Consider the following 18474-nt stretch of genomic DNA (forward strand, 5'->3'; position numbering starts at 1 on the left):
TCGCATTTATTTGGTCATTAACATCCTTTGTATATCATGACAACCTGGTTGTACCTTTGGCTTTTAGGCTATCGGAGAAGCCTTGGCTCCTCCTGGTCAAGAAAGCATAATTGTTTTCCTAGGAGCAGATATTTCTTCTTTTGGGAAGATGGTGGGGAAGCCTTCATTCTTTTTAGATCTAAACTTCAAGTCCTGCATGGGTAGGGAAGGTATGACTTTGCAGTGGATGCTGAAGGTAACAATCTCACCAAGGAATACCATCTCCAGATGTACCATTCATATGGATGCCAGATTACTGGGAGAAGGGAGAACCAGGACTATGTATCACCTTCTATGTAAAATGGTCTCTTTTCCTGTCATTTTAGATTGAACACCAGGGGGAGAAGCTGGAGGTGGTGAGAGAGAGACATCAATATTCTCAGGAGGAAAACAAACAGCTAAGCCTGAAAGTGGAAGAACTAGAGAGGTTAGAGTCACAGTGTCCTATTTCTGTCCTTATCATTTTTCTAGGACCTGAACTCTTCAGTTTCCACTTTATGCTTACCCACTAAACAGTTTGGGTGACTGACCCTGGAATGATGGTGGTGGGCTAACTTCACAGGGAAGAAAAAACAGAAATCCTTTAGGAAAAGTTGCTTCCATTTCACCTGCAACCATCTGTATAATCAAAGTACAACATCTCTGCAGATCTCTCAGTCTTGGAACACCCAAGAACCAAGATACAGCCACCTCCAGTAGACTGAGAACTTAACCCAGTCCCTGGAGAAAGGCCTTTTTCTTTTAGGCAGGGGGCCTGCTTTAAATGGGACAATTGGTACCTGTTGGTGGTGGGTAGTTTCTCCTCATTCTTTTTTCTGACCTTTGTCTTCCCATCTTATGACTTATCTAACAAATGAAGTTGAGTCTTTCCTTGTTGGATGGCTCTCTTTAAGCTCCCTGAACTCATGACTCCCATCAGTGGAAGGTAGTTTTCACTGTGACTGCCAGATCAAACAAAAGGAACAGAGCCCCTACCTCACTATTGATAGTAGAAAAGGGCAGGACACACCCATCTGATTTATGAGAGTGGTAAAGTTCTGCTAAGGTTTTTGGCATCTCTGAGATGCTAGCAATCTCTTTCCATCCCATTATGATTTCATGGTGTGTTTCCTTACCTTGCCTCTCCCCATTCCTAATTTATTTCATATGCCATTTTCTCTGGTGGCATGATGAGAATGTTTAGATTTGAGTGCCACTCTGGCGTGGCAGACAGGTTTCACAGTGTCCGATGGGGATGAGTGACGGGAGAAGTGGATGAGGGAAGAATTAACTCAGTGCTTTTATGCAGGAAACTTGAGTGCACTAGTGCCCAGAACATTGAGTTCCTCCAGGTGATTGCAAAGAGAGAGGAGGCAATCCATCAATCCCAGCTTCGGTTGGAAGAGAAAACCCGAGAATGTGGTTCTCTAGCACGACAGCTGGAAAATGCCATTGAAGATGCCAAGAGACAGGTCAGTGGTGCCAGCCCAATCTTGGGGTGGCTCCCTCCTAGAGCCCTTTTGTTTGTGACACAGTGCAGAGGAGGCTTGGCAGAGGTTTGCCTTCCCCTCTTTATTACTTTTCCTTCATACCTCTGACTTGTTAGCAGTACTATACTCTTGAGAAAATGGAGTCCTCAGATATGAGGTAAGGTATTAAGGGTATCCTGTCAAGGGAAAAGGACATCACACACAGTCTATTTTTGTGAAGGTGGTGGCTGCTAAGTTTTGGGAAAGCAACACACACAGCTTTGGACCCTTTCTGCAGGTGGAACAAACAAAGGAGCGTGCAGTCTCCAAGGAACGAACAGCTCAGAACAAAATCTTGGATCTGGAAACACAGCTGAGTCGGACCAAAACAGAGCTAAACCAGCTAAGACGGAGCCGAGATGATGTGAGTTGAGGGTGGGTGGAGGTGAGGAGAATAAACAAAGCAGAAAGCAGTCTGAATTTGTGCTAGATGGTGGCTAGAATTCCTCAACCATTCCTAAGATTCAAAGGACAGGAAAGTACTAGATAATACTGTCTTGGCAGGTAAGGTTTTCCTGAGATCTTCAGAAACCTATAAAATTTTCAGTTCCAAAAAAAAGATTATTTCAAGGAAAAGTCATTATTATAAGTATATGTGAATCATCTTTGACTTTACACAGTCCCAATAGATTTAATATTTGTTACAACATAGGACAAGTTTTTCAGTGCTGGACAAGTAAATTGTAAGTTCCTTAGGGTGAATTTGTGGGATTTACAGGTTAACAGAATTTTAAATGTAGTCTGGACTATACCAGTCTCTTACTTGTGAATAGCCAGAGATGAAAACAGTAGAGAATTAGGCATGTTGTGTTCAGGAATCAAGTAGTTATTTAATTTCAGAGTAAGAAAGTAATATGCAAACTTTTAAAGTTCCTCTTAGTAGGAGAGCTCCCTGTGCTTATAATGAAAGCACAGTTTGTATACATAAATTACAAGTAGCAGGGGAGGGAGAAAATGGATTACAACACAATCATTTCCAGGACTTGGGTCATTTCTCACAACAAGCCCTGAAGTGTGCAGGGCAATTACAGGTATTTTCAAGTCCAGTGAACAACAATTCTTAAGTGATTGCTTCAAATCTTGGGGGTGGTTATTACTTGGTGGGACAGAGGACCAGAGTTCGGTTGACAGCAACAGTTTCTGCAGACTTTGATTTGTTTCACAATGTTCACAGTCATGGAAATGTAGTGATTGTGAGAGCATTTTCAAGCATTAATAATGTCAAGATACATTGTGAGTTTCTCTCAAGTCAAATTTTTTTTTTTTTTAAATTTAATAGCCTTTTATTTACAGGTTATATGTATGGGTAACTTTACAGCATTAACAATTGCCAAACCTCTTGTTCCAATTTTTCACCTCTTACCCCTCCCACCCCTTCCCCCAGATGACAGGATGACCAGTAGATGTTAAATATATTAAAATATAAATTAGATACACAATAAGTATACATGACCAAACTGTTATTTTGCTGTACAAAAAGAATCAGACTCTGAAATATTGTACAATTAGCTTGTGAAGGAAATCAAAAATGCAGGTGGGCATAAATATAGGGATTGGGAATTCAATGTAATGGTTTTTAGTCATCACCAAGAGTTCTTTCTCTGGGCGTAGCTGGTTCAGTTCATTACTGCTCCATTGGAAATGATTTGGTTGATCTCATTGTCAAGCCAAAATCTTGCTGGCAAAATGGCAGCTTTGAAAAAATCTAAATTATTGGGTATATTCATTACATATATTGTAACAATATAAAGATTGTAATTCCCTTCAATATGAATCACCACCAAAGTTCTGTCTTTCTCTAACTTTATCAGAGGGTTATAATTTCTTGACTAGAAAAATAATCTCTAAAATTTCAATAGATTAGAGGCAATGAATGTTTATCTTATTTTTGCATTATAAACTCATGTCTATAAACTTGATCCGAAAGCCATGTGTCTAGAACAGTCGTTTTTAAGAAGCTATAATAAGTGTCATTGCTGTAGACTCGCTTTCTGTGTGTCTATTTCTTTCACACTCTCCCCCCCACGTACATGCATATGTGGGCTTTACTTAGTCTTAAAAATTACCTCTATGCATAACAGCTCAGGAATCAACCTTGTAATAAACCTAGTTTGAAAAAAATTCTAATATTCCAATGAGATCTCACCTGCCATTTGGTTCCTCTGCGCATGTAGCATGTAGGCCTAACCTAGAATGAACTTGTAGGCCTAACCTAGGATGAACTTGTTGAGATTCCAGTTGCACAGTTATGTGCTGCAGCTTTGTACTGGAAATGTTTCATTGTTAACAGCTTATCTCATCTTTCCTTAGGCCCTAAATTCTGCCTATTTTCCTCCTTAGGCTGATCGCAGATACCAAAGCCGCCTTCAGGACCTAAAAGATCGTCTTGAGCAATCAGAGAGTACCAACCGCAGCATGCAGAATTACGTCCAGTTCCTCAAATCATCCTATGCCAATGTGTTTGGGGACAATGCCTTAACTACGTATTTAACAAGCTCTCCCATCCGTTCTCGATCACCTCCCATATGAAGTTATATTGACCCTTCCAAGAAGCCTGACTGTAGGGAAGAGGTGTATCTGGAGGTCCTTTGGACTGTGTGTCTTTTGGTGAGACAGGTGTAGATATCTTGTCCAGGCCTCTTGCTCTGGGGAAAGTCCAAGCCAAATCATCTTTAGGACAGAGTTGGATAATGGATATTTTTTAATAGCTTCCCTTTTTTTCCCCTTATTTTTTTAACGAGGGTAACAATGTAGATTTTTTTTTTATAACAAATCTCTCTGTTTATATCTTTGATATACATCTTTCTTCCACATTCAAACCCATTGTCTCCCAGTTCCTTCTTACAGATATATTTATTCTTTTGAGGCACCTTATCTCCAAACTCCTCCTAATCTTTATAGAAACTATTTGATGTGGTTTCCTCTTTTTTCTCTATTAGGGAAAAAAGCAGCTCTTAGTTTAGGCTGATCCCTCTTCCCAAAGTTATGAGCATTTCTCACTTTTAAGAAATAATTTCTAACCTGACTGCAATGCCTGTTGACAAACTTTCCTTCAAAGCTTCAAAAATTCCTCTGAATACTTCAGAGAAAATCTAAAGCCCCATTTCTTTGCCTCACCAACCCCCCTCACTCTCACCCCAAATGCACTTCAGGATAAGAGGATGTAAGAATTTTGTTTTGATGTTTCTTAACTGCTTGGCTTGTAAAGCATTGTTTTTGTATTTGTATTTTTCAAGATTCTTTTATAATTTTTATCAGGCTCTATTGGATGATCCCTTCCCTCTACCCCTTCCCCAAACAAAACATTATTTTATGGTGCTCTGGGCAGCAAATTATTATTAAAGATTTTCAAATAACGTTGCTTCTGGGGTGTTAGGCTTTTCTTTAAATTGCAATTTGGTCTTTTTTTTTTTCTCTTGTGCTCTTTCTCTATTTGCTTATGAGCAACACAATTTATTTCCATAGAGTAATTGAAGAAGTGAAAATATAAAAATGGTTTAGAAAAAGCAGAGTTCTTTTATAAGGCAGCTCTATTATAACCTTTAGAGGGCAGATAAATTTTAATCCCTGTGTTCTAATCAAGGTACCTCATGAGCAATAGAAGTAGACTGTTCCTCCTATCCTTTGTCTTTATTAGAGTTAATCGGATGACATTTTTAAAGTGTGTTGAATTGCTAGAAGTTCTTGTATAATGAGGATTCCTTTAATGAAATAACCATATCATGACATTACAAGACAGACCGGAAATCAGAACCTGAATGTAACCAGGGAACATGCAAAAAAATAAAAATTTTTAATAAAAATTCTAAAATATCGTTAATTTAAGGACATCGATTAGCGTCTTTAACTCTCACTTATCAGTGGCAAGTGATATACCTGGAGAACTCCCTAATAAATTTGCCCTTTTAATTGTAACGGGCCCTTTAAATTCGCCCGGTTCTTTTTAGCTACCGCGGCCTCTGGGGCGTGACCCGTCATTCCGTGGTGGGTGGGGTTTCGGCCTGAGTCGTCATATGGGCGCGATCGACCTAGCGGTTGACTCGGGGCGGGGTTCCGGAGTTCGGGAGCCGGCACCGGAAGCGGAAACAGGAGGCGGTTCGGTCGGCGACGGCGGCGGATTCGAGAGCTCGACTTGTCACAAGTGGTTCTTCTGTGAGCTGCTAGTCGGAGTGGGCGTGGGGCCTGCGGCCGGGGTGGGGGTGTGATGCCGTCAGAGGGCCGCTGTTGGGAGACCCTGCAGGCTCTGAGGAGTTCCGACAAAGGGCGCTTGTCCTACCATCGTGACTGGCTTCTGAGCGGCGAGGTGAGCTAGTCGTCCACCTCCCACCTCCACCCTGTTAGGTCCCCCGTCCGATCGAGGGCCCCAGAGGGGAATGGGGTGCGAGCATGGGCTTTGGGGCATCATTTCTGCCTCCTTCCGTAGTTAGGTTACTGCCGCCTTTGTTCTCATTCTCCTTTTTTCGCGAATTTTACCCACTCCCACTTCTCGCGACTGGAAATGGAAAGCCCTTCCCTTTTTCTTGACGTCCCAGTCCTGACGCCCTCCTACAGAAAACAGTTTCTTCCAGTCCATTCCTTCTCCCGCTAAAAGAGACTTTTTCCTTGTCAAGTTTCCTGTGCCACATTTCCTTTGTATTTTCTTCACTCTCCCTTTTTGGTAGTTTTATGTATCCTTTTTCCCACTTTAGTAAGGGCCTTCAGAGCAGGGCATGCTCGATGTAATGTGTCTGGTGAGCGCTTAAAATTTTCTTAAGTCGCCAAAGGATGAGACGGCATTTAATTTGGGCTTTGATAGATGATCAAGAAGGTTCAAGTGGAAAAGCAGAAATAGGAAGCAAGGGGTAGAGTGGGCGTGAGGGACAAGAGATGTTTCCTAGCACTCTAGAACCTTAGAATTATCCTTGACCCTTTCTTCCACAGATAGATTCTATTTAACATCTTTCACATCATCCCTTTCTTAGTTCCGATTTTAATTTAAGGTGTCTTGAAACTATTAGGGCACTAGGACCTTACTTGGAGTTCTTCCCTACCAATCCTAAGGCCTTCTCTTATAAGCCAATCAGATAAATCTATCTAGCTCTTGTAAAATTTGATCATGCTGCATCTCCTCATCCCATCCCAGATATATTTTTACAAAGCTCTCCATTTCTCAGCACATAAAATCAGTTGATAAAGAAGTCTTTAGAGAAAGTAAGATAGATTAAAGACAGATATGGTGGGGGAGTAGTTGATCTTAAAAAGAAGGAATGCTTCTTCTGAAAATAGAAATGGGGAACAGTAAAAACAGAAATTCTGAGGGAGAGAGGAAAGAAAGTTGAGCAAATTTGAGTTTCTTCTTGGTAATGTAGAAGACATGGTTGGAATTGAGGATTTGAGCTTTGATGGAGTGGTAGAAGAGTTTAGAATAGGTTGCAGGCTTTTCCCTAAATTTTCAATAACTGCCCCTCCCCCCCAAAATGCTGAGTACTAATGAATGTCCAGCTAAATTTTAGTAGCAATTGAATATGTGCGGGGTCTGGCCATTATTAAAAAAAAGTAATAAAGTTCATTTTTAGACTTTAGTTTCTTAAATAATGGAATTTGAGAGGGTAAATTTTCTTCTGATGAAATTATTATATATATTCAAAGAATATTCTTAATGGATTTGGACTTTTTAAAAAGTTCTTTTCTTCATCTCTGATTTTGAATAGGATTCAAGGAAAAATTTAAGTGAATTTTTTTTCTAATTTGGGCTTTTCAGAGAAGACTTAATTTATCTTCTGTAAAATGCATGGAAGATTGTGTGAACAAAATTAGTTCTCTGTGACATATTGAGCCTTTGATATGGAAAATGAATGCATAACTATTGTTTTCTTTCTAGGAGATTTTGGAAGAATGTATGTCTCTTCCAGAATTGTCTACTTACTCTGGATGGGTAGTAGACCACATCTTGCCTCACTCTCACCAGAATCAACTTCTCTCTGAAAATTCAACACTATCTTCTGCTCCTGACCAAGTATTATCTACTCCCAAATCTCCTGCCAAACATGCAGAGGTATCCTCACCAGTTTCCCCTAGAGCACCAAGTGGAACTCAGGTAACAATTTAGCTTAAACTAAAAGGATTGGTTACACCAAAGTCATATTATTTTAGTCATTCCCCAGTAATATGGGAGGATAATCCTCTTAGTAGTTTAGTTGGGAGAAAATAGTGATTTCAGTATATTATTTTTTAGGCAGAATTCTTGAGAATCTTTAAATTACTGGTGCCGATATGTGGACATTTCAGGGCAGAAATACACATTTCATTGCTATCCTGTCTGTTTTACAAAAAGTGTGCTATGTAAGAGAGCCTTTAAATTATCTAGTTGCTATGTTGGAATAAATGTGGAATCAGAGTTGCTCATATTCAAAGAAGACAAGTGGCAATGGGCTGGGTATAGCATTGTTGTTCTACCCAAGCTTCAAATACATCACATTACTTCCTAAATACTCTGATTTCTATATCTTATTTGTATAATTTAAGCTGAATGATTTGTGAACTATTCTAAGATTCATTATGAATTTTATTGTTTTAAATATTGTATCTTCTGGACAAGAGGCACCCAGATATTCAGCTTGCTTCATTTATTTTTTTGTTTGTTTGGTGAAGAGAAGCTACTTTATGAATTTTATTGTTTTAAATATTGTATCTTCTGGACAAGAGGCACCCAGATATTCAGCTTGCTTCATTTATTTTTTTGTTTGTTTGGTGAAGAGAAGCTACTTTTCATTTCCTTTTTGCCTAAAGAATAATAGGGGATAGAAAAGAGGATGCAGACAATCAGGTCATTATTTGGATTGAATTTTGACACTCTTATTAGTATTTGGGAAAGTGTTATGGGAACAGACCTCAGATAGATGCTTAACAGGGTAATCTAACTGGAAGAATCTTCAGGTGGCCTGACATATTGGTGGAGAACTCTTGTTCCAGGAGACATAAGGTTCTTTACTGTGATCCTACTGTAGGAAGTGAACTTAAGGAATTTGTCATCCCAAGAGGGTAGTCTAAACTGAATATAGATTTCCATTCCAGAATAATTTGATTAAATTCAAAGGAATACTTTTCAAGTTAATGTTGTAAAGGACAGAACATTATTAAAATTATTTTGCTTTTTAACTATTTGTGTCACAGAGTCAGGATGAATACCATCAAGCAAAATTTGTGGTACTTCGTCCCTCCCGGGGAATGGAAGTGGAGGGATGCATTCGAATGTATGAGGAGGTACATAGGATGAAAGGAACTGTAAGTATATCAAAGAGAAGTGGATGCTAATTCTGGCTAAACTATATATGAGTAACTTTAGATAAAATGTTGAACTGGAAAAGTGTATGTCTCCCATAAATTTAAAAACATAAAATTCAATCTTATTTTTGCATATGATTTGAGTACTTCCAGCTTATTGAGGACTTGTGCTTTGGGCTGAGTCTAGGGAAATAGATTTAAAGTCTAAAAGGGATTTTAGTAATTATTTAGACTAACCCTCTTTTATTTTACAGAAGAGGAAACTTAAGTCCAAGGTCACACAATAAGTGTCAGAACTGGGGTTAAAATCTAGGCTTTTTGACTGTAATGTTGCACCTTTCTGATTGCATCAATATCAATTTAAAGTAAAGGACATTTTTAAAAAATGAAATAAAGGACAAAAATGTGTCCCCTGGATTAGGAGTATGAGAAGTGTTTTTAATTGTCAAAAATTAAAAGAGAAAAATAACAAAAACCTTCTTGTGATTCCTGTATTATAAAAAATGGTTAAAATGAGACTAGTTTTTGTCATTGTGAAATATTAATGAATACTGAATACTTACTACATTGAATAGACTGGGAATACTATTCTCTCTTGGTTTACTTTCTACCTTCTCAGCCTCCTTTGCTGTTTCATTATTCATACCACACCTCCAGAAGGATATATTCCCCAAGGCATTATTGTCCTAGGCCCTCTTTCCTCCCTACAGTCTCTCATTAGTGTCTCAAACCTGCCATGCAGTTTTTGCTTATATTTATATAGAATATTTCTAGTTTTTATATCCAATTTCAATTTCTTAAGCTTCAGTTACATATTACCACTTGCCTATTAAACATTTCTGGCTGGGTACACTAGAGAATCTTAGACACATCATGTCTAACACAGAACTCATTGCCTTTCCCTTTAAACCTACCTCTCTTCGAAACTGAGTTATTTCTATCAAAGGCACCGACCGCCATTTTTCTAGTTTCCTAGATTCACAACTTCTGATTCACAGCACTGCCTTTACACTCCATATATCACTCCATGTAGCAATCCATATCCTTACTTGAGCTCTTTCTATTTCAATGACATTTTTGTCATATAATCCTTTATCTTAACATCAAATATGACCTTGTCATACTCTTACTCAGTAAAGTCCAGTGACTCTCTTTTGCTTCTATTATAGGATTTAACCTTTTGTGTCATAGACTCTTTTGGCAATCTAGTAGACTCCTTCTCAGTTTAAATACATAAAATGTATAAGAAGATTTTTTTTTTATTGTTACCAAAATATTTTTCAAATTTATCATAAATTTTAGCATTAATTTTTTAAAAATTAGTTCTGAATTCTTTCCTTCCCCCATTGTGAAAAAATCAATTATAGTTGTAAAATCACACAAAACATTTCTATATTAGCCATATTGAAAAAAGCAAGAAAAATAAAATGAAAATGATTTAATCTGCCCTTAGTTCTTTCCCTGGAGGTGCATTTTTCATTTATGCCTTTTAGAATTATCTTAAATCATTATGTTGCTAAGAATAGCTTAGTTGATAATAGTACAGTATTGCTGTTACTGCATACATAGGTGTCCTGGTTCTGCTTACTTCACTTTGCATCAGTTCATGTAAATCATTCCAAGTTTTTCTGAAAGTAATCCTATTCAGCATTTTTTTAAAAATTAAATTTATTTTTATTAAAACAAAACAGAAAACATTGTCATGTGCCCAACAGAACATCAGGGGGGATTCAAAATATATAACTGCAAATTGCCAGTTCAAGAAAGTTACACATATTAGTAGAAGAAATAATATTCATGATTGACCATCTTTTTATTGCCTTATAAATTATTCTTTTGTGCTCTGCTGTGCACCTTTTTCATTTTATTTTTTTCTTCCCCCACTTCCATCCCCAAGCAGGCTATAATTAAGAAAGGATATATGTATGTGTACATATGAAGAGATACACACCCACACACACACACTCTCACTCCCCCCCCCTTCCCCAATATACACATATCTTTCCTATCCCTGCTGACTCTTTGCTTTAATTCTGCTTCTAACTTGCCTTGCTATTATTACTTAACCTCCCGCCACCCACGGATTCCCTCTCTACCTACATATTTCTTTATAGAATTTGGAGGGTGCTATACCCTTTATGCTATATATATTTTTGACATTTCTTATAACACAGTAGCATTCCATCACAGTTATATATCCCCACTTATTCTGCTATTCCCCAGTGATAGGCATCCCCTCATTTCCAATCTCTGCCATCACAAAAATTGCTGCTATTAATTTTTTTGTATACGAGTCCTCTATTCCTCTGTCTTTAAAAAAAATCTCTTTGGAAAATAGACTTAGTAGTAGTATTGTATCAAATGGTATACATAGTTCCAAATTTCTCTCCAGAGTGATTATATCAGTTCACAACCCTAGCAACAGTGCATTAGTGTCCCAATTTTTCCAATCCTCTACAGTATTTCTCATTTTCCTTTTCTGTCATATTAGCCATTCTGATAGGTATGGGATGGTACCTCAAAGTTGTTTCAATTTGCATGTTTTAAATCAGTAGTGATTTTAGAACAATTTATCATATGATCATATATAGCACTTCTGAAAACTGCCCTTTCAAATCCTATAACTTTATCTATTGAGAAATGACTTCCATTCTTACAAATTTAACTCATTTCTCTATTTTCTATCATGATTTGAGAAATGAAGATTTTGCACAAGCCTTTTTTAATTTATGATAATCAAAATTATTGATTTTACATTCTGTAATGTTCTCTTTTACTCTTATAAATTCATAAATTCTTCTATCTACAGATCTGTCAGGTAAAATTTTCCATGTTCCTCTGCATTTGTAATGTTGCCCTTTATGTCTAAATCATATACTTATTTGTATCTCTTTTTGGTATACAATATTAGTCTAAATCTAGTTTCTGTGAAATTGCTTTTTAGTTTTCCTAGACATTTCTGTCAGACTGAATTCTTGTTCCAAAAGCCTTCGATGTTTGGGTATATCAAACTCTTAAGCAAAGCTTCTTAAACTGTAGGTCATGACCCCATATGGGGTCACATAACTGAACATGGGGTTGTAAAAAATTTGGCAGTTAGTAAAAAGTATCAGATAATTCTGCCAGGATTTAATTGTGTAAAAATAAACAAAACACATTTATCTTATTGGTATGCAAATTTTCTTTCATCTTTAATAAATGGTAAAATTACATCTATACCAAGGAATTGTTTTAAAATAAATTTTTTTACGATTTATTGTCAGTAAATGTTTGATTTGTATACCTATTTTATCTCTCTATATACTTAGGGTCACATAAAAGTTTCTCAGGTTAAAAGCGATTATGAGTGGAAAATTTTTAAGAATCCCTGTCCCAGATTACTATTGTCATTTACTACTGTATATTGTGTTTCCTAATCTATTCTCCTACTCTACCTACTCTATTTCTTAACTAATAATGGATTGTTTTGATAATTACCACTTTGGTAATTACCATTTAATATCTAGTACTGCTAAAATGATCACCTTTCACAATATTTTTCATTAATTTCCTTGATATTTTTTTTTTTTAATTTTCCCAGTTACATATGTTTTTTTTTTTTTTTTGGTTACATATGTACATTCATTTTTAAATATATTTCCATATGAATCATGTTGTTGGAAAAAAAAAATCAGAAAAGGAAAAAACCAGAAAAAAAAAAAGGGAACATAGCATATGTTGATTTATATTCAGTCTTTATAGTTCTCTTTTCTGGATGCAGATAGTGTTTTCCATCCAAAATCCAGTGAGATTGCTTTGGATTGCTGAATTGCTAAGAATAGAGTTTATCATAGTTGATCATCACACAGTGTTTTTGCTGTGTACAATGTTTTTCTGGTTCTATTTGTATTACTCAACCTCTTTCCAGGCCTCTCTGAAGTTTTAGCCTGTTCATTTTTTATAGAAAAAATTCCATTACTTTTATATACTATAACTTATTCAGCCATTTGCCAATTGATGAATATCTCCTCATTTTCCAATTCTTTGCCACCATAAAAAGAACTGTTCCAAACGTTTTTGCGTATGTGGGTCCTTTTCCCTCTTTTATGATCTCTTTGGGATATAGACTCTTTAATGAGATTGCTAGAACAAAGAGTATACACAGTTTGGGATTTCTTTGGGCATAGTTCCAAATTGCTCTCTAGAATGGTTAGACCATTTTACCACTCTACCAACAATGCCTAAGTATCCCAGTTTTCCCACTTCCCTCCGACATTTATCATCTTTTCCTGTCATTTTCACCAATTTGATAGAAGTAAGGAGTACCTCATAGTTGTTTTAATGGGCATATCTCTAATCAATAGTGATTTGGAACATATTTTTCATGTGATTATAGATGGTTTCAATTTCTTCATCTGAAAATTCTGTTCATATCCTTTGATCATTATTCAGTTGGGGGATGACTTGTATTCTCCTAATTGACTCGTTCTTTATGTATTTTAGAAATGAGGTCTTTATCAGGAATACTGGCTGTAAAAATTTTTTACCAGCTTTCTGCTTCCCTTCTAATCTTAATTGCATTGGTTTTATTTGTACAAAAACTTAAATTTAATGTAATCAGTATTATCCATTTTTTATTTTATAATATTCTTTAGGTTTTCTTTGGCCATAAATTCCTCCTCTCTCCAGAGATCTGATAAGGAAATTATCCCTGGCTCTCCCAAGATTACCCTTTATGCCTAAATCATATACCCATTTTGAACTTAATTTTGGTATGAAGTGTGAGATGTATGCCAAGTTTCTGACATGTTTTCCCAGAAATTTTTGTCAAATAGTGAATTCTTATCCCAGAAGCTGGTGTCTTTGGGTTTATCAAACAGTAAATTACTATTCATTGATTATTATGTTATGTGTATCTAACCTGTTTCACTGATCCATCACTTTATTTCATAGCCAGTACCATATGGTTTTGATGACTGTTGCTTTATAATAGAATTATTTTAGGTCTAGTACTGCTAGGCCACTGTGCTTTGCACTTTTTGTTTGCATTAATTCCCTTGACATTCTTTACCTTTTTCCTAATGAATTTTGTCATTTTTTTCTAGCTTTATAAAATAATTTTTGGTAGTTTGATATGTATGGCACTGAATACATAATTTAGGTATACTTGTCATTTTTATTATATTGGCTTGGCCTATTTACAAATGATTACTATTTCTCCAGTTGTTTAGGTCAAACTTTTATTAGTGGGAAAAGTGTTTTATAATTGTGTTCTTATAGTTCATGGATTTGTTTTAACAGGAAGACTCCCCAGTATTTTATATTTTTTATGAATATATCTTTCTGCTGAACCATGTTGGTAATATGTAGAAATACTGATGATTTTTTTTTATTTTTTATATCTTGCAAGTTTGCTAAATTTGTTAATTGTTCTAACTAGTTTTAAAGTTGATTTTCTAAGTATATTATACATATTGTCTGCAAAGGAGTTTTATTTCCTTATTGCCTGTTCTGATTAATTTCTTTTTCTTGCCTTATTGCTATAACTGGCATTTCTTGAATGGTGTTGAATGATAGTGGTGATGGTGGGCATCATTCCATCACTCCTGATCTTACTGGAGAGGCTTTTTTCTTTTTCCTATAATATTCCTATTATTTTTCTATTTTCTATTAGCAAGCAGATAATGCTTGCTAATAGTGTGGCATTAAAAGTCCATTAAAAGTTCCTTTGCTTTTTAATATTTTTAATGGGAATAAGTGTTGTATTTTGTCATTAGTTTTTTCAGTATCTATTGAGGTAATTGTGATTTTTGTTTTTGTTATTGATGTCACCAATTTTTCTGATAGTTTTTCTAATATTGAACCACTCCTGTACTCATATGAATCCCACCTGACCATATTGTATGTCTGTGTGATATATTTTCTAAATTTTTGCATCAATATTTATTAGGGAAATTGGTCTATGGTTTTCTTTCTCTGTTTTTGCTTTTCTTTGTTTTAGGTGTCAACAAATTTGTGTCATAAAAGGAATTTAGTTTAGGAACTCCTTCTTTGCCTATTTTTCCAAATAATTTATACAGTATTGGAATTAGTAGTTCTTTTAATGTTTGGTGGAATTTCATTTGTGAATTTTATCTGTTTCTGTGGTTTTTTCCTTAAGGACCTCAATGATGGCTTGATAAGATTACTTAAATATTTTTTTCTTCTTCTGTTAATCCCAGAAAAAATTTTTGTATATATTCATCCATTTCATTTCAATTTTTAGATTTGTTTTCATATAATTGGACAAAATAGCTACTGGTTGTTTTAGTTTAATCATTGGTGATGAATTTACCTTTTTCATTGTTGATGGTTAATTTAGAGTTGTTTTTTTAAAAAAATCATCACTAGTTTGTTTTTTTAAATCCCCCCCCCCCCCTTTTAAAACCAGCTCTTAATTTTATTAGTTCAGGGTTTGTTATTTTTTTTTTTTTTTGTTTTGTTTTTACTTTCAATTGTATTCATCTCTTGATAATCAGGATTTCCAATCTGGTGTTTAATTGGTGATTTTTAACTTGTTCTTTTTTGAAGTTTTTTTGTTGTTGTTGTTGCATGCAGAATTCATTGATCATCTCTTTTCTTTTATTGATGAAAGCATTTAGAGATAAATTTTCCCCTAAGTACTTTAACTGCTTTCCATAAATTTTGGTATGTCAATTGATTGTTGTAATTCTTTTAAATTATTTATTATTTTTATGATTTGCTCTTTGACCCACTTGTTTTTTAGGATTAGATTGTTTAGTTTCTAATTAATTGTTCATCTACATTTCTATAGCTATTGAATATGATTTTATTGTATTATACTCTAGAAAAGATGTATTTAATGTTTCTGCTTTTATGCCTTTGGTTGTGAGGTTTAGGCTTAATATCTAACTTTTCTAAAATTCTATTCATCTCCTTAATTTTTGTTGTTTATTTTATGGGTTAGATTAATCTAGAGAGGAGAAATTTAAGGACCCCTACTAATATGATTTTATTGCTTCTTTCCCCCTGTAACTCATTTAATTTTTCTTTAAGAATTTGGATGCTATGCCATTTGTTGCATATATGTTTGGCAATAATATTACTTCATTTTGTATGATACTATTTAGCAAAATGTTTGTTTCCTTGCTTATCTCTTTTAATTGGGTGTATTTTTGCTCTGTCTCAGATCATTTACAACTCAACCAACAATGTATTAAGTGTCCCAGTTTTCCCCCATCCCCTCTGGGCATTTATCATTATATTTTCCTGTCATCTTAGCCCATCTGAGAGGTTGTAGTGGTACCTCAGAGTTGTCTTGATTTGCATTTCTCTGATCAATAGTGATTTAGAGATTTTTTCATATGACTAGAAATGGTTTTTAATTTCCTCACTTGAAAGTATGAAATTACTAAATGCCTTAGTAGTGATAGTTTTTAGGATTCAGCAAGGAATATATAAACAGTTAAACCTTATGTTAATCCCCTGTTATTTCTTTTTATGTTTACCTTTTTGTGCTACTTTCAAGTCTTTATTTCAAAGTCAGATTTTATATTCATTTCTAGTCTTTTTATCAGAATTGTTTGTAACTCTTATTTCATTAAATGTATATTTTTTTCATTTGAAAGATTATACTCAGTTTTATTGGTTAAATTATTCTTGGTTGTACTTTTAGTTCCTTTGCCTTCTGGAATATGGATTCCAAATCTTATGGCTATATTTCTGGGAGTTTTCATTTTGGATTCTCTATTAGGAGGTAATTGGTGAATTCTTTACATTTCAATTTTAACTTCTGTTTCTAGGATGTCAGGACAGTTTTCCTTCATAACATTTTTAAAATAGTATTTTATTTTTTCCAATTACATATAAAGACAGTTTTTAATATTCATTTTTTTAAAATTTTGAGTTCCAAATTTTTCCTTCTCTCCCCTTTCTTTTCCCTAAAGAGATAAGAATTTTTAATTAAGTTATGTATGTCTAACCATGTAAAACATATTTCCATATTAGGTATGTTGTGAAAAAAAGAAGCATCTAAAGGAAAAAAGTGAAAATAGTATGCTTCAATCTGCATTCAGTCTTCATTTCTTCTTTCTCTGTATGTGGATAGTATTTTCTACCATGCTTCATAAATTTTTGAAATGTTATATCTAACAACTCTGGGGTACCACTTCACATCTTTCAGATTGGCTAAGAAAAGATAATGATGAATGTTGGAGGGGATCGGAAAACTGGGACATTAATTAATTTTTGGTTAGGTTGTGAACTGATCCAACCATTCTGGAGAGCAATTTGGAACTATGACCAAAGAGCTATCAAATTGTGTATACCCATAATCCAGCAGTGTCTCTCTCTACTGGGTCTTTATCCCAAGGAAATCATAAAAGAGGGAAAAGGACCCACATGTGCAAAAATGTTTGTGGCAGCCCTTTTTGTAGTGGTAAGACCCTGGAAATTGAGTGGATGCCCATCAACTGGAGAATGGCTGAATAAGTTATAATATATGAATGTAATGGCATATTATTGTTCTATAAGAACTGATGCCAATTTCAGAAAGGCCTGGAAAGATTTAAATGAACCAATGCTTCAGTGAGCAGAACCAAGCAAACATTGTATACAGTAACATCAAGATTGTATAATGATCGATGGTGATAGACTTGGCTTTTCTCAGCAATGCAGTGATTCAAGGCAATTCCAATAGATTTAAGGTGGAAAATGCCATCTGTATCTAAGGAGAGAACTATGGAGACTGAATGTGGATTGAAGGATAGTATTTTCATCTTTTTTGCTCATTTGTTTTCTTGTTGTTTTTTTCCTTTTTAGTCTGAATTTTCTTTTTTTTACTCGTGAGGTAATTGGAGTTAAGTGACTTACTCATTATAAGAAAACAAAATGGAAGCACACAGCTAGTAAATATTAAGTGTTTGGATTTAAACTCAAGTCCTACTGAATCTAGGGCCAGTGCTCTATCTACTGTGCCATCTAATTGCCCCTGATCTGATTTTTTTTGCGCAATATGACAGATATAGGTATCAGATTGTTTTCTTTCTTGGGGAGAGGGAAAGTAAGGGAAAGAGCAAGAAGAATTTGGGATACAGTCTTTTTCTAAAATTTTAATGGTATTTTATTTTTCTAAATATATGCAAAGATAGTTTTCAACATTCACCTTTGTGAGGGTTATCAAAACTGTGCATACCCTTTGATCCAGCAGTGTTTCTATTGGGCTTATATCCCAAAGAAGTCTTAAAAAATGGGAAGGGACCCACAAGTGTAAAATTGTTTGTGGCAGCCCTTTTTGTAGTGGCAAGAAACTGGAAACTGAGTGAATGCGCCCATCAGTTGAAGAATGGGTGAATAAGTTATGGTATATGAATGTTATGGAATATTATTGCTCAATAAGAAACAATCAGGAGCATGATTTTAGAGAGGCCCAGACAGACTTACATGAACTTATGCTAAGTGAAATGAGCAGAACCAGAAGATCATTATACACACAACAACAAGATTATATGATGACGTGGCTCTCTTCAATAATGAGATGATTTAGGCCAGTTCCAATGATCTTGTGATGAATAGAGAAGATTGTGGGAATTAAGGGGTGGAGTACAACATAGCATTTTCATTTTTTGTTGTGGTTTGCTTGAATTTTATTTTTTTTCTCATTTTTTTCCTTTTTGATTTGATTTTT

General features: G+C 35.1%; 2 protein-coding genes across 10 annotated transcripts in view; both read left to right on the plus strand.

Annotated features, from left to right (window-relative positions):
• Positions 1 to 4902, plus strand: part of ODF2 (outer dense fiber of sperm tails 2) — a 44985-nt gene extending 40083 nt beyond the window's left edge. For 7 of the 9 annotated variants that reach the window (XM_012553883.3, XM_023494280.2, XM_031954747.1 and 4 more), the window contains 4 exons: positions 366 to 466; positions 1328 to 1490; positions 1786 to 1911; positions 3888 to 4076. In XM_012553883.3, the coding sequence (XP_012409337.3) occupies positions 366 to 466; positions 1328 to 1490; positions 1786 to 1911; positions 3888 to 4076 (579 nt within the window). Of the gene's footprint in view, positions 1 to 365; positions 467 to 1327; positions 1491 to 1785; positions 1912 to 3887 lie in introns of all 9 variants that reach the window. The other 2 variants (XM_023494281.2, XM_012553886.2) reach the window with 1 other exon arrangement.
• Positions 4903 to 5624: 722 nt separating this feature from the next.
• Positions 5625 to 18474, plus strand: part of GLE1 (GLE1 RNA export mediator) — a 39835-nt gene continuing 26985 nt past the window's right edge. The window contains exons 1-3 of the mRNA XM_003757317.4: positions 5625 to 5850; positions 7408 to 7623; positions 8700 to 8810. Coding sequence (XP_003757365.1) covers positions 5752 to 5850; positions 7408 to 7623; positions 8700 to 8810 — 426 coding nt within the window. The 5' untranslated portion in view covers positions 5625 to 5751. The remainder of the gene's footprint in view (positions 5851 to 7407; positions 7624 to 8699; positions 8811 to 18474) is intronic.

The sequence above is a fragment of the Sarcophilus harrisii genome, chromosome 2 (genome assembly GCF_902635505.1).
Source record: "Sarcophilus harrisii chromosome 2, mSarHar1.11, whole genome shotgun sequence".
Taxonomy (NCBI): domain Eukaryota; kingdom Metazoa; phylum Chordata; class Mammalia; order Dasyuromorphia; family Dasyuridae; genus Sarcophilus; species Sarcophilus harrisii.